The 25,168-nt window shown below is 49.3% G+C and overlaps 1 protein-coding gene across 6 annotated transcripts in view; it reads left to right on the forward strand.

Moving 5' to 3' along the window:
• The window catches only part of RUNX1 (RUNX family transcription factor 1), a 269,894-nt gene that overhangs the window by 219,704 nt on the left and 25,022 nt on the right, over nucleotides 1–25,168 (forward strand). For 2 of the 6 annotated variants that reach the window (XM_086416556.1, XM_086416563.1), the window contains one exon: nucleotides 8,662–8,853. The exons of 2 other annotated variants lie outside the window; for them this stretch is intronic. In XM_086416556.1, the coding sequence (XP_086272682.1) occupies nucleotides 8,662–8,853 (192 nt within the window). Of the gene's footprint in view, nucleotides 1–2,583; nucleotides 2,808–8,661; nucleotides 8,854–17,806; nucleotides 18,275–25,168 lie in introns of those variants that run through there. 2 more of the 6 variants (XM_086416586.1, XM_086416595.1) reach the window with 2 other exon arrangements.

The raw sequence follows: 25,168 nt of genomic DNA on the forward strand, positions 1-25,168 counted from the left end.
GGATAGACAAGCCCCCAACACATACAGACTCAAGTCTCACTCACTTACCTGGAAACAATAACAGACTTTATTTTCTTGAGCCCCCACATCACTGCGGAAGATGACTGCAGCCATGTAATTAAAAGACGCTTGTTCCTTGGAAGAAAAGCTATGACCAACCTAGACAGCATATTAAAAAGCAGAGACACTTTGCCGACAAAGGCTCATCTAGTCAAAGCCATGGTTTTTGCAGTAGTACAGATGTGAGAGTTAAACCATAAAGAAAGCTGAGTGCCAAAGAATTGATGCTTTCGAACTGTGGTGTTGGAGAAGACTCTTGAAAGTCCCTTGGACTGCAAGGAGCTCAAGCCAGTCAGTCCTAAAGGAAATCGACCCTGAATACTCATTGGAAGGACTGATGTTGAAGCTGAAACTCCAATGCTTTGGCCACCTGATGCAAAGAACTGACTCATAGGAAAAGACCCTAATGCTGGGAAGGATTGAAGGCAGGAGGAGAAGGAGACAACAGAGGATGAGATGGTTAGATGGCATCATCAACTCAATGGACATGAGTTTGAGCAAACTCCGGGAGATGCTGATGGACAGGGAGCCCTGGCATGCTGCAGTCCATGGGGTTGCAAAGAGTCAGACACAACTGAGCAACTGAACAGCAACCTGCAAGAGAACCTAAGCTCCTCTCAACCATACCCATCACAGTCCCTGTTGGTGATTCTCCGGGGGTAAACGTCACATCTATAGAATCAGTCGGTTGAAACTTATGGCCTAGGAAGCGTTGGCACCCTGGTGGCTTCTCCCCACCGGCTCCATATGACTTAGAAGGCTCACGCACGGAGGGAAGAGAAGCTGTGTACCAGGCGTGTGGGTGAGGGAGCAGGACAGCTGCACACGTGGGACGATGGGTGTTGATCTCAGCCTACATTCCTCTGACCGCTGACGGGAGGGCGTGGCCAGGGAACTGAAAAGTACCATTGTTTTCTAACCAATGAGGGAAGCAGGAAGATGATACCCTGGATTAAGGTTCTGCACAGTGGTCTTCCCCACCCCCACCCCCCGCCCCCCAACTGCCGCCCTTGACAACCTGTTAACAGGTTTTTAAGGTGACTTGAACGGCCCATTCCCTCCAGATGCAGCCTTTGGGCCGTCATGGGGAAGGGGCAGAAACAGAAAGGGATGATCTGGCTGGTAGGTCCCAGGAAATGCTCAGTGAAGACTCCAGGGGAAAGGGGGAAAGGATCTGTGAAAACTGATGTCCAAGGTTGCTCGCAACTGTTCAGAGGGCCATGGCTGAAACAGCAGGAGACACGGGGTAGGGAGTGAGTTTTAAGGATGCCTTGCGCAAAGCTGCCAACCATCAGTGCACCCAAGATAGGGCAGGCGGGAGAAATTCCCGTTTTTGAATTAGAGTTCTGAAGACCAGCCTGATGGCTCCCAAAGGCCTGGGATCTGCCTGAAAAAGAGGCAGAAAGCAAACTCTTGAGAGTCCTAACGTCACGTGAAGTTGTTCAAGAGAGCCCCTGCTTAGAGTCGTCGAACAGGATCCGGTTGAGTTGAATCCCTGCAGATGTAATTGCTGTGAATGCTTTCAGAGTCCCTTGCAGTAATCCGTCTTAGTCCTTTAATTCCAGGCTTCCAGATAAGGAGGCTGAGCGATGAAGAGACTTGCTCTTGTCCACAGGAAAGTTGGGTAGAAAAGCAGATTTAGGATGGAGAGTTATCAACATCCAGACTGGCAGTCCCATCTCGCTGGTGCCATGCTGTTTCTCTCAGGGAGAGGGATTAAAGCATCCGTATGAACACCCCCAGGCTTCCCTGGTAGCTCAGCTGGTAAAAAAAAAAGTCCGTCTGCAATGCAGGATTCCCAGTTCAATTCCTGGATCGGGAAGATCTCCTGGAGAAGGGATGGCCTTCTCCACTGAAGCTAACTCCAGTGTTCTTGGGCTTCCCTCGTGGCTCAGACAGTAAAGAATCTGCCTGCAATGCAGGAGACTTGGGTTCGGTCCCTGGGTTGGGAAGATCCCCTGGAGGAGGGCACTGGCAACCCACTCCAGTATTCTTGCCTGGAGAATCCCATGGACAGAGGAGCCTGGTGGGCTACAGTCCATGAGTCGCACAGAGTGAGACACGACTGAGCGACCAAGCACAGCACAGCCCATGAACACCCTCATCCTTTCAGGGGCTCCGAGGTCATAACCCCTGCATTTCTGGGAAGGACTCATAGGATCCACGTAACCCTTTTCTGCTATTCCCTGAAGCCTCTCCTTAGACAACAGGGCAGAAGTCATTTCCTATTTGAGAATTCTGGGTTCCCCTCCCTGACCCTCCTGATGATTGCAGCAGTGACTCACAGGGTCCTCTCCAGGATGGTGGGAGAGAGACAGTCACAGCTGTCTTCAGGCAGAGTTTTCCCATTTTCAGGCACTCTGTACACTGAAGTATCTTAAAAAAAAAAAAAAAAAGTTTTTAAAGACCACAAAATAGTTATCACCAAAACAAGGCCATCACTCAGTGTCCATGGGCACGTAGTCTAAACACGGTTCTGGTAGATTTGGTGTTTTAGTTTCCAGCCCACAACAGATGAGCAGTAGGTTGGAAACAACGTGCACAGCGGGGAGGAGTGGCTGACACTCACCATCACACTCCCCGGGAACCCCAGCAGCCTCTGCGTCGCCCAGATCTTCTTCTGAACTTGGCGGTCCTGCCCCCAGACCTGCCAGGACATTAGGAGACTCTGATGCCTGTGCAGATGTGTGAGACCCAGCTCTCTGGGAGGGGTCCCCCTCACAGCTCTGGCTATCTTCTGTTCTAAGGCAAGCCGGGAACGGAAGTGGGATGGTCAAGGCAGAGGGTGCATGTCGTGCAAGTGTCCAGGGTCCGTGCGATGGGCAGCCAAGGGACACTGTGGCTCTGATCATGTGGGAGTCAGGGAAATGGGTATTTCTAAGTGCATGGAGCGTGAGGGGTGGGGTGTTGAGGGAGTGGGTGTGTTTTCAGACCTGCTGTTCGTCTAGTTGGCTGTGTGAGACTGGGTAAATGACATAATCTCTCTGAACTTCACTGCCATGTAGGAGTTTAAAAATGAAGCTAATTCCTCTAGCCTTTCAGTTCAGAAGGACTTCAGCCTTTCGCTGTTCTCTAACCTTAATGGTATGGGAGGAGGTGGAGGGAAAGTTGGGCTTGTTGTTGTTCAGTCACTCAGTTGTGTCTGACTCCTGCGACCACGTGAACCGCAGCACTCCAAAGTTAGGCTACCCGTGTATATATACTATTGGGTGATATAGAAACATGTATTATAGTATGACTCATTTGAAAAGACCCTGATGCTGGGAAGGATTGAAGGCAGGAGGAGAAGGGGATGACAGAGGATGAGATGGTTGGATGGCATCACCGACTCCATGGACATGAGTTTGCGTAAACTAAGGGAGCTGGGGATGGACAGGGAGGCCTGGCGTGCTGCAGTCCATGGGGTTGCAACTAGGCAGACACGACTGAGCGACTGAACTGAACTGAACTGATAGTATGTATTCCAGTTTAGTAACATATCTCAGCATATGTTTTTATGTATTGTGTATATAATATATATACAATCTATGCATTATTATATAATTATATATATATAAATCTGTGTATATATAACCTATACACAATATGGGATAGTATTTCCCAGTGTTCATTAGCCAGCAGATGGATAGGTTTGCAGTTAGAAAGGTTTACTTCACCACCTGCAACGGGCTTTGAGGAAGGATCACATCCACATTCAGAATCATTACTTTAAAGTCCCAATGACTTTGTTGACTCTGGAGCCCAGAAGTTAGAATATTATACCAGGAAAAATGAGCTATCTTCTAGACTCGTCAGTTTATTTTCCCTAGTCCATAAAGGATAGCATATTAAAGAAAGAAATATTGATGTTTTTATATCCAGATGTTGTCGTTAGCATCAGATTGATTGGCAAACGTCTTTTGAAAAAGATACACTTTTTTGAAAGAATCACAGTGAGATGGATGGATGGATGGATGGAGGGAGACAGAGATAAACATGGGTGGTTTTACTCACTAAGTTGTGTCCTGCTCTTTTGAACCCGTGGACTGTAGCCCACCATGCTCCTCTGTCCATGGAATTTCTCAGGCAAGAATACTGAAGTGGTTTACCATTTGCTTTTCCAGGGGATCTTCCTGACCCAGGGATCAAACCCACATCTCCTGCATTGTAGGCTGATTCTTTACTGCTGAGCCACCAGGGAAGCCAGAGATGTGTATACACACACATATATAGATAGATGTCTTTTTGGTCTTTTCATTTTGCATCAGTTTTTCTCAGCTGCTCATGTTGACAATGCTTTGAGTACATGCCTTTTCTAATTTTTCTGCTGAGAATCTATCAAGAAAATCAGTAAACTTACATCAGAAACATGGACTTACATGTTTGCTGTCAGAAAATGATTCTCTCTACACAAAACTTGACGAGGAAAGGTGACAACCTAGTCTTATCCATTTTCTTTCATAGATGATCGTATACAGACTGTCCCTGACTTAGAATGGTTCTACTTGGATTTTTTTTTTTTTTGCTTTACAATGACATGAACATGGTGCATACTCAGTAGAAACTATACTTTGAATTGTGAACTTTGATCTTTTCCTGGGCTCGCGATGCGTGGTGAGCTGCTTGTGTGATCAGCCGTGACCTCTTAGGGATCAACAACAGATAAACATGCAACCGCCTGTATTCAGACGACAGTTCTGTTTTTCAGTTTCATTATGCACAGTATTCAATAAATGCCTTGATATGGTCAACATGTGATTATGAAATAGGTTTTGTATTAGATGATTTTGCCCAACTCTAGGCTAATGTGCTGACAACATTTAAGGTAGGCTAAGATGTTTGATGGGTTAGGTGTTTTAAATGCATTTTCAGCCTGTGATATTTTCAGTGTAGGATGGATTTATTGGGACATTAGCCATTATAATTCGAGAATGATTTATATTGTATTTCAGTTACTTTGAGCCACAGATCAACAATGGTTTCCTGAAAAGGGGACTTCAGTTGTCAGTGAAATATGCATACCCACTCAGCCTTGTTTTCAGTAGCAGAAAACTAAAAGCTGGTCTCATTAACCATCACAAATATCCTAACATTTAGGGATGCCCAGTGGGCACCCATTCCAGAAGACTGCAGCACGTACGTCTTTGGAATGAAGTAAAATTTAGCAGATGGGATGAATTAGTTTTTATTCTTTTTGGTGGTGGTTCTTTTGGCTTTGTATAGTTTTGCATAAATATAAAATTCTAATCAAGTACTTTTTAAAAAAATATGAGAATAGTAATAGAGAAACATAATTTAGGATCAGATGTCCCTGTGTGACATCGTGAGGTTGTGACTGTGTTCAAGACAACCTTGTAAACATGCACAGTTGACTGCCGACGTGTCCAAAAACTCCAGGCTGCCAACATACATGTGTTTGAGGCTTCACATAATTTCTACCAGAAGGTTTGATCCAGAGTTGAATTCCCTGTTGCCCTTGAAAGCCCAGTAGTCAGTAAGAAAGAAGAAAAATGAATTTGATAGTGGACATTCTCCATACTCCTGTATTTAAAATTCAGGGAGCAAACTGACATCTTAATTGCACACAGATACAGGAAACTGGAGACAGAAAAAGCATTCATTTTCCCCAGCTTGAAAGTTTGTATCGGAAGCTTCTATATTTCATGCAAAAAAAAAAATATATATTGCTCTTTGGCACACGAAATCTGATGGTTTCAGAAAAGAAGAATTAGGTCTTCCTTTGATCTAGCTTCTGAATGCATCAGAACCACACCTTTAATATAATGCTTTTTATCTCCCCCGTGTCTCGGTGTTCCAGCTCTCCAGCTCAAGTGGGGAGGAGGGTCTCAGGGTCCCCGGGAGAGTAATACCGCTCTGACTTACTCCAGGATCACATGCAGGGAGGGTGTGGGGTGAACTCTCACCCCTCCTCCGGCATTAAACTCAGCCCTGAGACTCTTAGGGCTTAGAACAGAGCTTAGAGTGAAGAATTGTTTTCTCTGAGAGCTATGCCCAAACATTCCTGCTGAAGCAGACAGTCATCAGTTAATCTCTGTAAATGACTACGATTTTGGCAGGTGTCAGCTGGTGCAAAAACTGCTCACACGTTGAAACTTTGTTTTCAAGCATAGAGTGATGAGAAGGGGTCTCGTTAAAAAATATACATGTATCTTGCATTGTGCCCAGCCAGAGTAGTGGCTTCCCTGAAATGACTTATTCCTGTTTAGTTTCTTGGTGGCACGTGTTCCCCAAGCTTGGGGACTGAGGTAGACACAACCAAAGGCCTCTCTTCAAAGGCTGGCCGGAGGCTCCAAAACACCAGATGCATGTGTTCGGAATGATCTGGCACACATCATTCTCCTGGATCACCTACTGTCCTTGACACCCTGTCCTTAAAAAAATCACCACTGGGTGCCCAAGGAGTGTGCAGTTTTGAAATGCGTACAAAACCTGCTAGAAGCCTCTGCACCACTCCCTATGCCAACTGGCATTCTTTCTGAGGTGGTAGAACTTTCCAGAAGTATGTGTCCTGCCTTCTCTCCTTGACTCCTAACTCCAGGTGCTAGGTGGTGATAGGCATGGAAAGAGCCATACTAATGTGCTTGGGATGACCTTTGAGTTGGTATCGTTTGCTCCTCTGCAAGAAAGCTTCAGATTTTTCAGTCTGACCGTCAGGAAGCGAGAATGTGTCTCAGAGATAAGAGGAGGGAGGAGTCTCCGAGACACTCCATGCGGAGACCACGAACGACTCCATGATGGACTGACATAGAATGTTCTAGAAAAAGATTGTTTTCGTCCCTCTGAGGAAAAGGCGTGGCAGGGGTTGTTCTGGGAGCTGGCCCTGTGGCCTTTCACCCACAAGGCCGGTGCTTAAAATACTCAGCGGGTAGGAGGCCTTGCATGTGTGCTGGGCCCACGTGACACGGTCTGCCTGGTTCAGGCAGAGGGCTGTGGGCTGCAGGGGCTGAACCAGAGACCAGATTTGCCTTGGTGACACATGAAAAGAGGGAGCATTGCATTTGAACTACACAAATATTATGCTTAAGTATTTTTCCTCATCTCGGAGCCAAACAGGTCTTGCTCGTGATAAAATCGCTGCAGTATAGTGGGTCCTTTTTCTGGTCTGGAATTTGAGACAGCATCAGCTGTGCCAAGGGGCCTGGCAGCAGGAAGAAACGGCAAACCACGGAGATTTGGAACCATAATACAAGTTATAAAATTTAATTTTATAATTGTAGCCATTGGGAGCTGGGCTAAAATGTACTTCTCCCAACTCCCTTCCCACCCCGGGCTGGGAGTGGCAGGGGGGTGCTGGAATCCAGGGATCATCTTTCTCACTGAGAGGGGGTCGGGCATGGGGAAGGCCACTGGAGTGTGCTGCCAAGGGGGCTGCTTCCCCAGTCTTGTTTTGAGGTCCCTTGACGACAGAGGCGGGGTGGGAGGTGAGTTGTGAAATTGGTCAGTGGCTCTTTCTTCCAATGAATTGGCCAAGCCCAGCCCCACCCCTCTAACCCACGTGGCTACGTGGGTACCTGGGATCCTCAGCTCTGCTCCACGGGCCTAAATCTCTGCTTTAAAGACATTGTGGGGACTCCCCTGGCCTTCCATCGGTTAAGACTCTGCCTTTCCACTGCAGGGGGCACGGGTTCAATCCCTAGTCGGGGAACTAGGATCCCATAAACCCCGAAGTGCAGTCAGAAAGTAAATACATTTTTTTAAAAGACATTTTGATGAAGAACTAAGGGAGGAAAGAGGAAACCCAACCCTCCTGGCCCTTTTCTAGTGCAGGGTTTCTGCTTGCATCCTGGTGACAGTGACTTTGACAAGGAGCCAGGCAGGCGAGGACACTTGCTGGCTCCCGAGGTGCTGAGGGCCCCCTCCCCGCCTTGGATTTCCAGACGCCCCCAGGGGAAGCATCTCCACTCTGCTGGCAGCCCGCTCTGGGCTCCAGGGGCCCCGGCTGCTGCGAATCTCCGACCCGTGGAGGCCGAGCCCAGGGAAGTCGGCTCCAGGGAGGAGAGGATGCTCTCAGAGAGCTGGTGAGGAGCGGAGAAGGGGCCCTTGCCCCGCACTTAACAGGAAATCTGACCTCTCAGGGCTGTGGTTGGTAGCCACACCTCATTTCCTGTTGGCAGGGACCTGCTGCTAAGCTCCAGGGCCCAATTCGCTGCTCTGAAACCAGCCGGGCTTGGGTGTGTGTTGGGGGGCAAGCTGTTGGGGCTCCTTCTCCAGCCCACAGCTCAGGGCCAAACAAGTGCCCCTTCCCCCCTTCTCCCGCCATCCACCACCTCTGCCACCAAGCCCAGCGTACCCTCTGCCTTCTGCCCCGTGCACATGGGTGCAGAAGGTTGAGGTGGGCGCCCGGGGCCAGACCGAAGGAGCGCTTCATGAGCAATGTGACGAAAGGGGTCCCCCATGTGCCAGCCCAGAATCCCCAGGGGTGCCTGTGAATGAGCAGGTCTCCAGCAGGTCCACATGGGGCATGGGGAGGCGGTGAGGGGAGAGGGAGGGGAGACCCAGAAACACCCGACTTCTAGCAAATCCTCAGTGTACATTTTCTGATCTCTTGCCTCCCTCCTTCCTTGCCTCCCTCTCCTCCTCCCCACCCCCTCCCCACAATAGGACATCGTCAGAAACTAGATGATCAGACCAAGCCTGGGAGCTTGTCCTTTTCCGAGCGGCTCAGTGAACTGGAGCAGCTGCGGCGAACGGCCATGAGGGTCAGCCCACACCACCCAGCCCCCACACCCAACCCTCGGGCCTCCTTGAACCACTCCACTGCCTTTAACCCTCAGCCTCAGAGTCAGATGCAGGGTAAGTACCCGGACGGAGCCTCGCCCTTGGGCAGAACCCACCCAGACCCATCGTGGCTTCTCCTCCCCACTTCCCTGGACCAGCAAGCAGCCTGAGAGCTTGATAACAGCAGAGTGTCCCCCCACTCCACCCTACCCCCGGCCAACCCCAGAGCTACTGAGTCAGAGTTGCTTTGTGACAAGACCCCCAGACTGAAAGGCCCTGCTACAGAGGATATAGAGAGGGTGTTGCTGAGTCGCTCAGTCCTGTCTGTCTCTTTGCGACCCCCTGGACCGTCGCCTGCCAGGCTCCTCTGTCCATGAGGATTTCTTTAGGCAAGAATCCTGGAGTGGCGTGGCCATCTCCTCCTCCAGGGGATCTTCCCGACTCAGGGATCGAACCCACGTTTCCTGCATTGGCAGGCAGATTCTTTACCACTGAGCCACCAGGGAAGTCCTGTATATCCAGTTATGTATATATCCCTATGTAGATCATGTCTGGAATTTCTTACGCAGGAGCTCTGGCCATGCCATTTTCTCACTTAACTTGGCTTGAAGATACACGTGGCATGCATCAAGCCAGGTGATGGTTAAGACGTTTCATGTCCTTCCTGATTATTTGTGGGGTTTGTATTTTATGCACGTCCTTTTGAAAATATAAGGAAATAGGAGTGTCTGGACGCCATCCTATTCAGGGTATTCATTGCAACTAATGAATTTGCAGTCAGTCCAGAAGGTGGACTCTCCCTGCTCCCACCACCGTAGGGGTTAGCTGGCAATGGCAAAAACACTGTAAAATACAGTAATTGCATAAAACCCACTGTGCCAAATGAGATAATACCCAGAGTTCATTTACACTGCAGAAAGCACTGACGTCAGTGATTATTTGCTCTGTGATACCATTTCAAATTTCCGAAATGCAGTGGTTTTTCTCAGAGTGTGCGGGACACAGCTGTGTATGGTAGGGTTGCAGTAAGATTCCTTTCTCAAAGGGGCAGCCTTGCTTGACTCACAGGAAAAGATAAGGGGCCCATCTGGGGCAGGTGGCCAGCAGGGGATGTGCACCTGACCTTCTGGGACAGCAGAACTTAGATTTCCCGGGCGTTCTCTGTGTTCTGAGCTGTTATTGTGAGATGCGTAAGAATCCCAAGTCCTTGAGGGTTTCCAGCCCATAGCTTTCTTTTGGGATTAGCACATATGGGGCTCTCAAAAGGGAATTCCATTGTCTTCCCCAGAGCCTGATGGCCCATGCCGTTCACTCTCACACTCACGTCTCTGGGGAAGGTTCTCTTATTTGCATGAAAAATTCCCAGAGATTCCCCCTCATGTAAGATCCTATGCGGACAGCTGTCAAAGGGTCTTTCTGTAGATTAGCCCTTTGGTGGACAGCAGAAACCCAAGCTTGGCTTTGGGAGGGTTGCCTCTCATCTCCAGTTGCCTCTGATCTGTATTTAAGAAGAGGTCCCATGAAACCATTGGTTTCCTGGTGCTTCATCATCACATACTCAATCAAAATATGCATATTGATTTTTTGAAATTCCAAAATGCAAGCGTGTATGAGAAATTAGAGCAAATGGCACGTTAAGTGAGATGGGCTTGGCGGGGCGGGGTAATTGCTGCTTTTCTTCTAAACAGAATAAAATTCTTTAGGAGATGGCTGGATCTTGTGTTTAGGGCCATTTACATGCGTGTCATCTGCAGGATTTCACTTGTAACATTCACAGGGAGACTTCAGTTTTCTTATCCTCTCACTGCGTTACTGACCATTTCTACTTCTGGGCTGATAAAGGGATTTGCCTTTTTCTACTGCTTGAAACCAAAATTATGAAGCATTTTGAAAGGCAATGGAAACTTGAACCACATGGGGGCCGGTGGAAATCATCACCAGGAGTCTGGCTTGGTTTCGGTTTTGGTGAAGAGTGAACCAGATCTGATTTCTCTTCCTGATCAGATACACTCTCTTTACCGAAAAGAAAATGGTGGGCCTGGGGGTGGGGTGTTGAATTCTTATCCTCAGCCGTCAGCAGCTCTCGGTCTGAGGCATTGCCACTGACAGGCATTCCTCAGCTCATTGGAATACTGTATGCTTAGCACAGTATCAGGTTTAACCCCCTTTCTTGTTCCTTTTAAAAACTTTTTTACTTCTGCAACCTCTAAGTAATAGTAACCTCTAAGTAATAATAACTTGCTTTCAGAGTGCCCTGGAGTCTTAGTTGCTACTCTGTAGAGAATGTGTTAACTATGTCACCGATGTCCTTTCTTTTCAAAATATGATTTGCTGTTCAGGACATCACTTGTAAAACTGTAGGAACAGCTTTTAAAAAATAAGTATCTGGGAAAGTTTTATGTAAAACGACTTTTCCTTTTCCTTTCTTTTTTCCCATTAGAAATCTAATGCTTTTTTACTTTCTTCCTGTTTCGAGTAGACCCTTGGGATTTTTTTTTTTTTTTTCCCCCTGAAATTAGAAAGTTAACAGGAATCACAGTAAAGTCTCTTTCAGCCAAAACTTTCATTTTGTTCTTGATGGATATGAAAATGGTTATTTTCCCAGCTTAGCACTAGAGCTTCTATATTATATTTAAGAAGATGCTTTGTATAAAAATTCAGCATGTGTTTATGGCTCTCTTTGAAATGGCCGCAGTAGTTGGAAGAAAAACATCCCCATAGTATTAACAAGAGCAGTTTTACAGCCGTGCCGAACCAATGGGTGGATGTTTTCAGCCTGGTGGAATCGTCAGCAGTTAGGGGCTCCGAAAGATCCCGGGTCGATAGGCTGATGGACCCAGTCTTTCTCGGGCTTCATCGGAGGGTCGTGCCTGGTCTTTTAACTCCTTCAGTACGAAATCACAGATCTAGGATACTGCCTCTATTTATCTAGAATCAGATGTGCTTACAAAGCACTCAAAATAGACACCTCAAATGATCTGAAGCAGGGTACAGATGGAAAAGGGGGGCTAGGTTGCCATGCCACCAAACCACTGTTTATTTGTTGAGGTTTCAGCTATAAAAGGGCTGAGGTTAATTTCAACTTCCTACTTTACCAGGTCTTAAAATCAAACAGAAAGCCATTTGGTCATGGCTGCACGTTTAAGCAAGTCAGGACATCATCACGCACTTGTACGGCCGAGTTTTAGATTTCTTTCCCAGTCACAGGAAAGAAAACTCGACACGCGTTCTTTTGAAAGATGGACCAGGCAGAGTCTAGACAAAAAGGGAGCCGCTGCCACCGCGTCAGCCACACCTCCCCTTAGAGATGGCTTCAGGCAACCCGAGCAATAGGTTTAAGAATCTGACTCCTGATTTACCAAAAATGACGAACCACATTTAAGCCATGTATGTAACTCCCTCCTTTCGGGGAAAGCAGAGACAGGGTGAAATCTACTGGTGCAGAAAACTGTCAAAACCAGAGAAACTTAAGAAGCCAAGTTTTGTTTTTGGTCTGTCTTGCCGTCAGCATCAAGGCACAAGGCTTAACCCTTTAATGGAAACAGTTATCTTTTGGTACAAGTCAGACCTTTTTTATACATTGTGTTATTCCTACAATCCTGTAGATGTGGTTTATAGGCAGAGAAACTGAACCTCAGAGGTTAACGATTGCCAGAATTCTCCAAGATTGGAAGTGAACTCAAACGGAGACCCTTTCTGGCTCCAAAACCAGTGCTGGGGGGTGGCAGGTTCTCCCAGGCTCCCACCCTGGGATCACGGACTTAGACACAGGGCTGGTCAGTGTCAAGTAAAACCCCTGTCGCCCATGGGGAGATGGGAGCGGTGCTGGGCTGGTCATTCCCTCGGCAGTCCTGATTAGACTGGGTTCTATTATCGTGAGGTATTGATAATAATGAACCGTTAGGGCCAGACTCGGGGGTGGGCACCTGAATACATTTCCTGCTTTGGAGACATGTGTGTTTTTAAAGAGAGAAGGCAATGGCACCCCACTCCAGTACTCTTGCCTGGAAAATCCCATGGATGGAGGAGCCTGGTGGGCTGCAGTCCATGGGGTCGTTAAGAGTCGGACATGACTGAGCGACTTCACTTTCACTTTCCACTTTCATGCATTGGAGAAGGAAATGGCAACCCACTCCAGTGTTCTTGCCTGGAGAATCCCAGGGACGGGGGGGCCAGGGGGCTGCCATCTATGGGGTCGCACAGAGTCAGACATGACTGAAGTAACTTAGCAGCAGCAGAAGCAGCAGTGTTTTTAAAGATGGGGGAAAGAAGGCTGAACTCAGAATAATGACTCTCTGAGCACTGCACGCGTGAAGGGAAAGATGTGTGGGTAGGCAGAGGGCTTCTTAGCCGTCCATTCACTTTATTGGGGCAACCCTTCCTTCCTGCGTGGAAGGCTCTCTTTGTGGGTTTCAGTGGCACCGAGGCCTTCTTAACCTCTAAACCCCAGCAACGTCTGATCAGCCTGCAGGAGTGTGGGTGCTCTAAGACTTTCATATGGCTGACGGGGTTTGACCTCTTAAGACAAGAGAGAGAGAAGGGATTCCCTGGTGGCTCAGAAATCATCTCCTAAATTTTAGTATTCCAAGTTATTTTGTTTTGCTAGTGATTTACCCAAAGTTACTTTGGAAACACCACTTTCTGGCACTTATTATCTGGGTAGCTTTTTGAGATACTGAGTTGACTTTGTTTCTCAGCCATACTGGGTTACTTATGTCAACCTTTGTCAGCTGGACTGACCAAAGAAAAAAGAAAAAAAAAAATCTTTTCACTTTCAGTAGGAGGAGAGAGAAATTCCCTTTCCAGCCTTGGGGGTAAAATAAAATGCACAATATCTCTTCCCTTCCCTGTCCTCTCTCTCTCTCTCTGTTTCTCTCTCTTGTAGCAATTCTAGAAGTTCAAAAACAAAGTAGGGAGCCAGGAACGGTTGCATTACCTTGGAGGTTGCAGTCAGTCATTCTCCTGTGTCAATCTACAAATGGTCATGGTTACACAAAGCAAAATATGGAGGGTGCTAGAAATCAACTTACAAGACATGCTATGAACATGAAAAGGGAGTGATCTAAACACAGCTCTCTTATCTAGGTGGAGTAGAGTTTGAGAGCCTGGCAAGGTCTATAACAGCAGAATCTTACACGGAAAACAAGCCTGGATCAGGTGTTTCCATGAATAAATAAACATAAGTAAATGTAAGAAGGAAGTGGGGAAAGAAGGGGAGGGAAGGAAGGAGAAACAGTGAAATGGACACAGAATGAAGAGCTCTCCTGGGCTCCTGGTGGGCGATGCTGGCCTGTCTTCTCACCCGTGGGCAGAGAGGTTACAAGGTGTTAGAACTAGATGACTGGAGAGAGTTAGAGGAACTCAGAACTCAGGTCCTGTTTTCCGTCTTCTTAGCTGATACAATGTATCAGTATTAAGGAAAGCTTGAAAAGTTCATGCCCATCAGTTGCATCATAGACATTTAAAAACTTTGGGGATGAAGGATGGAGAAAAAGCTAAGTTTTTGTATTGTTTTTCCTTTTAAAAAGGCCCTAAGGCCTTGACTTCCTAGTCCGCCTATGGTTTCAGCAGTGCGGGCTGCCCTTGCTTTCCATCCGAGACCTGGGGTGTGACTTACAGAGCGGTGCTTGGTGGCGGCCCACCTTACTTTTTCTCCGCACTCTATTTAGGGACCTCGTGGTCACCAACACAGAACCCCCTTGAAGAGTGCTGCACCAGTGCCTGTGATGTATTTACAAGCACCTCTCAGCTAAGCACTTAATAAACCAGCCCTTCAAAGGAGCCGCCAATCTGGCGAGCTGTCAGCACCCTAGTCATCATAAACCACATTTTAGCGGGACCGCGTTCTCAGACCGAGCATTTTCATGGATGTCATTCAAGGTGATCAGACCATGCTTTCCGGAACACGTTGTTAATGCCTGTGGACATCTTTCCTAATTAGAGGAAAGAAGGGTTCATTTTAGGTCTTGATCCTAATATTCCTTCTGTGAATTTGATACATTCTGAAATGTTCCCTTATTCTTGTGATCTCTAGGCCAGTTCTCACACACACCCAAAGGTTTTTGTTCAGAAAAGCAAGTTTTTAACACAGCTGTAGTTGGAACACTTACTTGCCATTGCTGGTGAAACAGTAGGCAGGTTAAGCTGAAAATCTCATGGCCAAGAAAGATAGCAGAGCCTGGTGGCTAAGAATGAGCTCAACAGGCAGACTACCTTGGCCCCAAATTGGCCTCCACCACGTATCACTGTAGGACTTTTGGCAAGTTACCTAACCTCTGAAAGCCTCAGTTTCCCTGTCTGCAAAATGGGAGTAAAAATTACTTTTGGTGATCCTGGAACCACTGCGAAAGGTGAAACAGCAGCCATGAGAGCCAGCCCATGGGTGAGGCTTGGTAATTGTGGGCTATTCGGATCAGCATCACCAAACCAAGCATATTAATTTCCTACGGCTGGTATAACAAATTGCCACAAACTTACTGGCTTAAAACAATAGACATTTATCCTCTTCCACTTCTGGAGGCCAGGGTCCACCATCAAGGTGCCACACCCCCTTTGAAGTTCCTAGAGGAGGAACCTTTCTCGCCTCTTCCAGCCTTCAGTGGCTCCTTGCCTCCCTGAGCTTGTGGCTGCATCGTTTTCCACCTCTGCCTCCCTCTTCACATAGCCTCGTCCTCTGTGTCACCTCCTCTTCTGTCTCTAAAGACATTTGTGATGGGATTAGACACCCATCTCCCCCTAGATAACCCAGATGACCTCACCTCGAGATCCTCCACTTCATTACACCTGCAAAGACCCTTTTTTAAAAAAAATAAGGTCATGTTCATAGTGCCGTAGATCAGAACATGGACACAGCTTTTCTGGGACACCATTCAACCCATTACACTAAGGTAGAAAGGATGGGAGCATCAGGTTGAGTTCAGAGGCAACTTTCCCTTGTCTGTTTCCCCCAGAACAGACGTGATGGGCAGGTAGGTGTGAACTCAGCGTCTTATGCCACACTTACATCTTCCAGCTACTCTCATTCAGGCCCTCACTTGCTGGAACTCATATCAGGGTCCTTTTATTTCCAACCACAAAAACGCATGATTTTTTTTTCCCTGGATGATATCAGATAGTTCTTAACATTTCCTAGGCCACCTTTGTTGATGGAACCAGAGGACCCAGCGGTTGTAGAGAAAGGGCATTTTCCCTGGAATATGGAGGTGATGAAAAGCAGGAGACAGGAGGCCTGGGTGCCTTTTTCGCCCTGGCCCCCAAAAGCTCATGACATAGTTAGTGGCTGGGAGTAAGCGTAGGGACAGAAGATGACACGGAGACCACAGCCGGCCAGCTGGGATGGACTCAAGAATGTGACCGCCCGGAGCCCGGCATATCACTTGTTTTGAAACAAGCTGCCTTGTTAAAAATGGCTTTAATGGTCAGGCGCTGTGGACCAGAAACCCATTGCGAAAGGCTGGTGATTCACTTTGCATATCTCATAATCCCACATTTACAAATCACCCCAAGATAGCCTTTCACATTTGGATATTTAAAAACGAAACTTTGACTGTGGCCGTGAAGTAGTATCAGAGTTTACCAAAAGTCTGTACCCAGAGAGGGGGCAAACAGAAGAAGCCGATAGGAACAAAAAGGCTCTGGGGAGGGAAAAAAAGACTTGTGTTTGCTTGTTGGTTGTAGTTCTCCAAACGGAGCTGATCGTCCTCATTTGCATTGTCCCCTTCCCCCCACCCCCCATCATGGAAGAGAACTACAGGTCCACTGTCATTCAGTTACTTTCGTGCTCTTTAAAGTTCAGCGTGTATGATTGAAACAATGCTGAGGAACGGTCATTACTTCTGTCTTCCCTCCCTTCCCTCTGGCCCTCTGAGCACCAGAGCTTGGGGAAAATGTAAAGAGGCAGGGGAATGCGCAACTCTTCCCAGCCACTTCAGGGTGTATTTGTATTTTCACATTTTACTTGCAAAGCCTTTAGCCCCACATGAGCTTTCTTATTATTGAACAATTGCTTTCAAAGCCCTAGAGCAGCCCAATTGTTAACGGAGATTAAAGATCCGGATTGCAAAACTCCTCCGGTAAATAAAATCTTCACTGACGAACCCAGTTTTTTACCTGTACACTTTTCTTCCGTAATCTCTTTCTGGCAGAACATGTGATGTTTTGCTACTAGAGATTCAGTTACCAGCCACAGTAAATAAAAAATAATGATAATAATGGTATAGAACTCACCCTAAAAACAAACACTGGCCAATCATATTTATTTCCTGTTTCTTTGGGCACTTCTAATAATTTATGGGGGTGGGGGGCGGGGAATGGAATGTACCACTTCTTATCCAGTTGATTTTTGATGATCAAGCTTTGGAGCATCTTGAGTTTGAGTGTCTAATTCAGGCTCTTCCAAGCGGCATGGAATGTAAACATGTACTGTTCAAAAGAAATAAGTGTTTTTCCAGGGAAAACAGAACCATGGCACCAGGCCCCTGAATGAGCCGTGAGTAGGAAAGACAGTCATTGGGCGGGAAAGACAGTCCTTCCCTCCAGACACAAGCTCAAGTACCAACACTTTGGGGCCCAGCGTGATTTCACACCAGCTCAGGGTTAGCTTTGGGGTCAAGAACATTCCAAGTATCATTTCAAGATGGTGGGAAAGAACCTCCAATTGTAAGCAGTAGCAAGAAGGTCATCCTTCTAAAAATGGGACCCTGCCCCCCTTGCTTTCCCACCTGGAAAAAATGTGGACAAACAGGTGGAGGAGGCAATGGGGGACCCGAGCGTTTCCTCAGGTCACTTATCGGCTGGTGAAACTTGAGCGTTAAAACACACACCACGATGGGCTGCAAGAGGACTTATTTCTGCACCCTGCTGGTCCTCCCACCCAGCGTCGCTGGAGCCGAGCCCCCGTAAGTCAGTGTCACTGGGTCTGGTTAACGATAGATTTGGGTCCTCGCAGTGGTGAGCTCAGTCCTTTGGGGATCTTGAAGGAGGATGAGTTATGGTCCTTCGGATCTGACACTTGGGTATGACCACACAGGGGTCAGAAGACCAGAGCATCCCTAGAGCAGAGGGCAAGGAAGGTCCCTGAGGAGCCCCAGGGAGTCAGCACGACCCTGGTTGGCAGCAGCTCACCTGTCTTAAGGCATGAAGTCTCCAGACCTCAGTTCTCGCTGATTCCTACTGCGGACGAAGTTCTCTCTGTCCTTCAGCCTTATGGGCTCAACGCAAGTCATTCCAAGGCCAGATCAGCATCTTGGGAAGGGCTGCACACATACACTTGCTGGGTAGGTTTTTAAACAGTATCTCGGGGTACAAAGGGAGGAAGAAATAATCTGACAAGCACTTCTTGGAGTTGTAGGTCATCTGAGGAAGCAAACCTCATTGTTCTGTTTCATCTCCTGGGGGTTATCCCACTGTTTCGGCCATTAGTGCATCTCTCTGTACGTATCAGATGGCAGATTATATAATGATAAAGTTATTAAAATATATGCAAAAGTCAGCACAAGCTCAAGGGCTCAACTTTGCATTTCTGCCCATTAAGCGGTTTATTGGGATCGTTCCTCTCGGGGTCTGTTAATCTTCATCCGTCCTTGGTTGTAAACCGCCTAAGTTTTAAGCTGTGCTTCAGTGGGCCCTCCAGCGGGTCATCCAGTGGGACTGGGATCTTCAGGATGAGCGTGGAAACTTTTGAAATGTGCGGTTCTTTCCCCCGCCTGCCACCCAGGTTTGAAACTGCAGCGTGTGTCTGTGATGGGGTCTACACCTGGCTTGTTTTTGGAGCCAGGAGCCCCCGAAGCAAGACGAGGACATTGCCTGGTTCACACACTGACTGAAGGCAATCACAAAGTGGCTGCGGTTCACACTTCTGGAGTGACTGACGCTGTTGGCTGCTGTAGTCCCCACCACCAGCCACCCACAGTGTGTATGGCATGATCCTGGGGGCCTTGCCTGTTGTGCCACTCAGGGGCTGTCAGCCACGTGAGTCCCCACCCTCACCCATCATGAAGGCCATTAACGAGGTGGCCCTAAACTCTAATAGGTTGTAATTCTGGGCAGATTCTGGGGCTTTTGAGGATTAACCCCCACAGTTCTCAGGAAGCCAGCAAGGATGGCCCAAGGCCCCCTTCCCCCCACTCTGCTCCCTTGATTAAGAGGCTCTTTTTTTCATAATATTTTTGCTATGTGATTGGGCTTTCTGAGCCACCATATGTTGCTAAATGGGAAAAGCCATTGCCCAGACGTGGTTCTGTTTAATATGATTCTCCACAAATTACAAAGCTTGACTTTACAATTGAATTTGTGCAGAATTACAGACGGCCAATTCTGGTGGAAGGGAGAGGAAATCTTGTTATTCTTATTCCAGAATCTCTTCCCGATTTCCTCATTTGGTTCTTTCACGCCTTGGGGGAGGGTGGGGGTGGGGAGACGCCTTAGAGCCTCTGTAAGGAATTTCTCTTATTTTTCAAACTTCCTGCCTGGCCGTTCACGGGAGAACACAGTGGCCTGTGGACGTTAAAGTGGGATGCCAGTTCTTCTGTTCATCCACCCCATCAGTCAGCTGTTCCTCCCACCTTTTTATCAGAGGGACTCCGAAAACACATGGAAACCCCCCGAGTGCAGTATATGAGGAAAGCAGAATCTGGACCCATAGGTGTGGATACGGATAATGGGAATTCAGATGCCAGGTTGGCCACTTCCTGATTAGGTAACCTTGCAAGAATTACCTCAGTTCTCTGCCCTGTGATCCCCATCTGTGAAATGGGCACAGTAATGATGGTGCTTAGATCACTGGAGAGTTGTGAGGATGAACTCAGTTAATACACAAAAGCACTGGATGCCGGGCATGTGGTATTGACTCTCATTTCCTCGTGAACAGGGACTGAGATATGTTTTTGTCCTGTGTTTAGCATAGAGCCTGGTACACGTTAAACACTCCTCTGTGGTCAGCGGTCTTTTTACCATGATTGCGATCACCATGCTCTTGTTGGTCATGTGGCTGCGTGACCAGGGCGTTGCACATCGGTTCTCTCCTGGGAGCCACACAGCTGCTCTGTGATAATGACCTTGTGTGTCTCCTTACTTCCAGGAGCGATGAGAGCCCTGGGGTGGACAAGGGCAGGAGTGGTCCTGGTGTCAGCTTTGTTCATGTTCACTTTCCTTGGGTAAACCAACAAGACGGCCCAGACCCACTGCTCCACAGGGTCAAATGGAACCGAAATGGTTACAGTTGAAAGCGAAAGTCGCTCAGTCGTGTCCGACTCTTTGTGACCCCATGGACTATACAGTCCATGAAATTCTCCAGGCCAGAATACTGGAGTGGGTAGCCTTTCCCTTCTCCAGGGGATCTTCCCAACCCAGGGATCGAACCCAGGTCTCCCGCATTGCAGGCAGATTCTTTACCAGCTGAGCCACCAGGGAAGCCCAAGAATACTGGAGTGGGGAGCCTATTCCTTCTCCAGAGGATCTTCCTGACCTAGGAATGGAACCAGAGTCTCCTGCATTGCAGGTGGATTCTTTACCAATTGAGCTATCAGGTTACAATTGAAAGGGACCTTACATGTCTTAGCGTGTGTGTGCATGCTAAGTTGTGTCCTACTCTTTGTGATGCCACAGACTGTAGCCCACCAGGCTCCTCTGTCCATGGGATTCTCCAGGCTAGAATACTGGAGGGGGTTGCCATTCCATTCTCCAGGGGACCTTCCCGACCCAGGGATCGAACCTGCATCTCTTAAGTCTCCTTCATTGGCAGTTGGGTTCTTTACCACTAGCACCACCTGGGAAGCCCCAAAAATGTCTTTCTGGAAGTCCTTCATTTCATGCATGAGGCATCAAGGCCCAGGAGTGCCAGTGACACTTGGAGACAGACTTGAACTCTTGAGTCTTGGGGCTTAGTCCAGGAGCCGTCCCACTGGCCCGCCATCCTTCTATTGGGATGGGGCAGGCGGGAAGGGGCACAGCTCATGGGCTCCACTGTCAGTACAGAGGGTACCCCAGGACATTTACTCCTGCTCTCATCTCATCTCCTGAGATGAGATGATAAGATGGTGATGGATCCCCTGGTTCAATTCTGTATCATGGCTTCTTTGTGTCTCCATCTTTTCAATGCTGAATTTCCTACTGAAGGAGTAGGGATCTTGTTAAAAAGTAAGAACACCCATCTCAAGGCCACCCGCTGCCCTCCTCAGTCCCACCGAGTGTCCCCAAGCCCTGCTTAGGGGTGCAGACATGGGTACAGCTGCAGGGACGCTTCTGACCACCGGGCCCACGTAGGCAGCAGCCAGGGGCAAGGGGGGACCCCTAACCTGTCTCCTTACGTGCCCATCCCCTTATGAATCGGACGCATTCAGAGAATGTGAATGGTCAGCCTCTTCTGCATTTTGGATGAACCACCTACAAAAGGTTTCTCTGAACCGCGTTTCACCTTCCTGTGTGAGTCTCCCCACCAGCCTGGGCCTTGAAAGCCTTTCTTGTGGCCTGTGCCACCTCCGGGCCAGAAGGAGGCCAGGAAACAGGTGTGAAGGGTGATGGGCTGGGGGTCACAGCCATGGGAGTGCATTGAGGGGGGACCTGGGCATGCCAGGGCTCAGACTGAGCGACGGTCCCCTCGTCCCCTGCCAGGATGCTGCCAACTCCCATGCTATTCACTCCCTGAATGGTGTCCGGCAGGGACAGCCAGGCTGCCTGGCCAGGCCCCAGCATCCCTGCCGTAGCCACGCCCTTGGTGGTGAATTCAGGTCAAGGGCATGAATGGTTCGGCCAGTGCCACTGGGACCGTCACAGGAATCCCAGGAGTGCGGCCCAGATGCCTCTCGCCCTAAGGCACTGTACCAAGGCAGGGCTTCCAGGCGCCTTCCTAGGTTGAGATGCTGTGACTCTTTAGTCGTCTCTCCGAAGTGATACCTCATTCAGAGGCGAAAAACAGGGACTTGGAGGCTCTGCTCAAACCAGCAGCACAGACCTGTCGTCTCCTCCTTGCCTCCCGAAGTCTGTCCCGACCACCTGCCCCAGGGTCTGGAGCTCTGGGCTCTGCGGATCCCAGGTTCCTAAGGACCAGACATGAGGAGGAATCCTGTGATGGGTGTTTGCTTGCTCCAAGAATCCCATCCACTCAGAAACAGAGCATTCAGAGGGTTTGCAAGTTTTCTGCCAAAGATGATGGTTCCCTCCTTTAGGCAGTTCTTACAGAGGTTTCCACTGGGGCTCAGATGGTAAAGAATCTGCCTGTATTGCAGGAGACCCGGGTTCAATCCCTGGGTCAAGAAAATCCCCTGGAGGAGGGCATGGCAACCCATCCCGGTATTCTTGCCTGGAGAATTCCATGGACAGAGGAGCCTGGGGGGCTACAGTCCATGCGGTCACAAAGAGTCGGGCATGACTGAGCGATTAATGCTTTCACTTTCAGGCAGTTCTTATATAGTGACTTTGAACTTCTGAGCACTGGAGATGAGTGAGTCAGAGAAAGCTAAACCAGCATGAGATGGTTCCCCCACCCCATCAGATAGAGGAGACATTGGAAGCCCAGCGAGGTGGAATGACTACATGAAGGTCACATGGACAGCATCTGTATTGGAGCGCTCGGCTTCCCTCTGCCTGTCCTGCCCAGCTCGAACACAGTCTGAGTCTTTGGTTAAGAGTGAAAATGAAGCTTCCTGAGCAGTCCCTTCAAAACAGCACTTAGGAAGAAGCAGGGGCCGTTGGAACAAGAAAGGGCAACCTCTGTGCCTCTGTGCGCTGCTCCACCCAGTTTCTCATCTTTATATTACCACCCCCCCCAAAAAAAAAAAAGGTCTCAAATAACCCAAACAGGCAGGGTCTGATCTGCAGACAGTCTGCAGGCATCCGCCCAAGAAACTGCCGGTCGGCCGGTCCATCCTCCTCTGATTTATGTTGTGTGTGTTAAGCCTTAAATTGTTGAGACTCTGGCTGGCTGCAGTGGTATTACTGGAGGGTTGGTGCATGTTTTCGGCTCACAGAGCTGGCTCCGGGGACTGGAGGTGTTGGCCCCGAATCAAGTCCAATCTCACACCTGTCTGAGACAATGAGGGCCTTGTTAGACGCATCTCCAGCCCAGGCGGCTCGGCCTGCTTACTTCTCGACATTCCGAACAGGAAGGGGGGGCACCTGGGCAGAGGGCGGGGGCTAGGAGAAGCCGAGCTGAGCCTGGGACATGCTGGGGTCGCTGCCTCCCTGGCCATCTCCTTCCTCCCCGCCCCCCCCACCCCATTTTATAAACCTTTCCTTAATTTTGGAAATTAAAAAAAAAATACAAATAAACAATACCAACATAGCACCCTTATGAAGGAGAATTTCCTACTGCAAAACAAGCAGCCCGGGGCTTGCTGGAGACTAAATTCAGTCGCGGCCCGGGGTGGGTTTGGGGGCGGCGAAGAAGTGGGTTAGCGGGATGCCTTAGCAGGGGTGGAACACCGCCCCCCCCGCCCCACCCCAACCAGGGCTGATGCTTGAGCTCCTCCCATGCTGACAGGGGTCTTTTCCTGGTTTCCCCTTCCATTGCTGACATCCCAGTGATGGGAGTGGAAGGGAGCTTCCTGCTCAGCTTTGTATCACGATACTCACGACACGGCAGACAGTGCTGTTGCAGTTCCACCTTCCTGTACCTTGTCGTAAGCAGAGAGGACGCAGCCAGCCGCCGGCACTTTAGTCTGTGGACTCTTTGCGAGTCCGCTTTTTCCCCGAGACCCCTGACTCTAGGCAGCCACTTGGGTGGGACCTTCTCTGGGTCCAGGCTGGTGCCCCTCAAGGCCAATGGCTCTGAGTGGTCTTTATTCAGTCAAAGCCACCCTGGGATGACTTTGTCTTCATAGGGATGGGTGGTGTGGAGGCCAGTGGGAGAACCATCCTGAAGGGAGTTCCCCAGGGTTAGGAAAACCGCCTCTTGGTGCCGGACTCCCCGGTAGGGAGCCCACCTTGGGGTTCCTCTCCCGCAGAGCTGCTGTGTTTTGGCAGCCAACACCTCCCAGCCCCACTTCTCTTAAGGTAAGTGAGGCTCTTACCCTGAGCTGGGAGGCATCTGGGCACCGGCGGTCACTCCGTTCTGCAAGAAACAGGTGGCCCCGTCCTACTCGCTGGCAGACAACTACATAAGCAATTAAAGGTCCCTGCAGGTCTCATGACCCCAGCCTCGGAGACACAGCACAGGACACCCAAAGCCTAGGACTTACCCAGGGGGAAGTGGAGCCTGGCGTTTTCTTAGCACAAATCACCTTTTAAAAGAAAAAAAAATTATTTGTTTACAGCTAGTGCTGCCTGGGCTTTTCTCTAGCTGTGCTGCTCGGGCTTCTCACCACCATGGCTTTCCTCTTGTTGTAGATCACAGGCTCTGGGGTGCTCGGCCTTCAGCAGCTGTGACACGTGGGCTCCTGGGCTCGAGAGCATGAGATCTGTAGTCGTGGCGCTTGGGCTTAATTGCTCTACGGCTCGTGGGCTCTTCCCAGATCGGGGATGACACCCCGTGTCTCTTGCACTGGCAGGCGGATTCTTTACCACTGAGCACACCAGGGAAGCCCCGCATAGATTGCCTGGAACAGGTATCTCTATGTGAATATCAGCCAAAGTCCCCAAGGGACTAGAGGCTCACTTTCCAGGGGCAGCAGAGTGAGGCACATAAACAGCAAGGGACAGAAAAACCTGGGGACTCACTCTGGCTCCCCTCCAACCTGGCCGTGGTTCCCTTCTCTGTGACCTTAGGTGTGACCTTGACCACACAGGTGAAGAGCCCATGCGGTGGGAGGTCGTGTCGCCAGCCTCCGCTGCAAGGTTCCTCCTCCTGTCTAGACACGTCACCCGGCCAGGATCTGATGACCACAGAGGGCTGGTCTGGAAATAACAGGGCACCTTCCCCACTGACCTCATAGCTCTCCATCCGTCGGAGGTCCGGCCTGTCTCTGGGCCGTGCGATGGTCCACGGTGAGCCCACCCACGCTCCAAAATGACTGAAGAGGCAAACAGATAAGCCGGAAGGAGGCTGGGGCACTGAGGCTGTAAGCAGTTGTCTTTCTCCCTGCCTTCTCTTCTGGCCTCTGAACACCAATCATCAGCCCTGCCCACCTATTTTGGTCCATGCTGGGGCCCACCTGGAAAGCCCTGACCCCTCACCCCCTCCAACTCCCCTGTCCTGCCCCTTCTCCTTGAGGACATCTTTGTCCCCACCAATGACCACATTTCCCTCCTCCTGGACCTGTTGGTCGAGACCTCTCTCCCCACCTTCGTCCCTCCTTCTGCACTGTCCATTGAGACCCAGGGAGGGTACAAATTGGTACAAACTTTTCCAATGGTCCTGGGCTTCTGGGAGCGAGCATGTGAGGTTTTTCCCCTCCATGATGCGACCTCGTCGAAACCTCAGAACCCACCCCGGGGCTGCCTCTTGGATGGTCAACAC

The sequence above is a fragment of the Bos grunniens genome, chromosome 1 (genome assembly GCF_055505025.1).
Source record: "Bos grunniens cultivar Pamir isolate PY7600 chromosome 1, Bosgru_T2T1.0, whole genome shotgun sequence".
Lineage (NCBI taxonomy): Eukaryota > Metazoa > Chordata > Mammalia > Artiodactyla > Bovidae > Bos > Bos grunniens.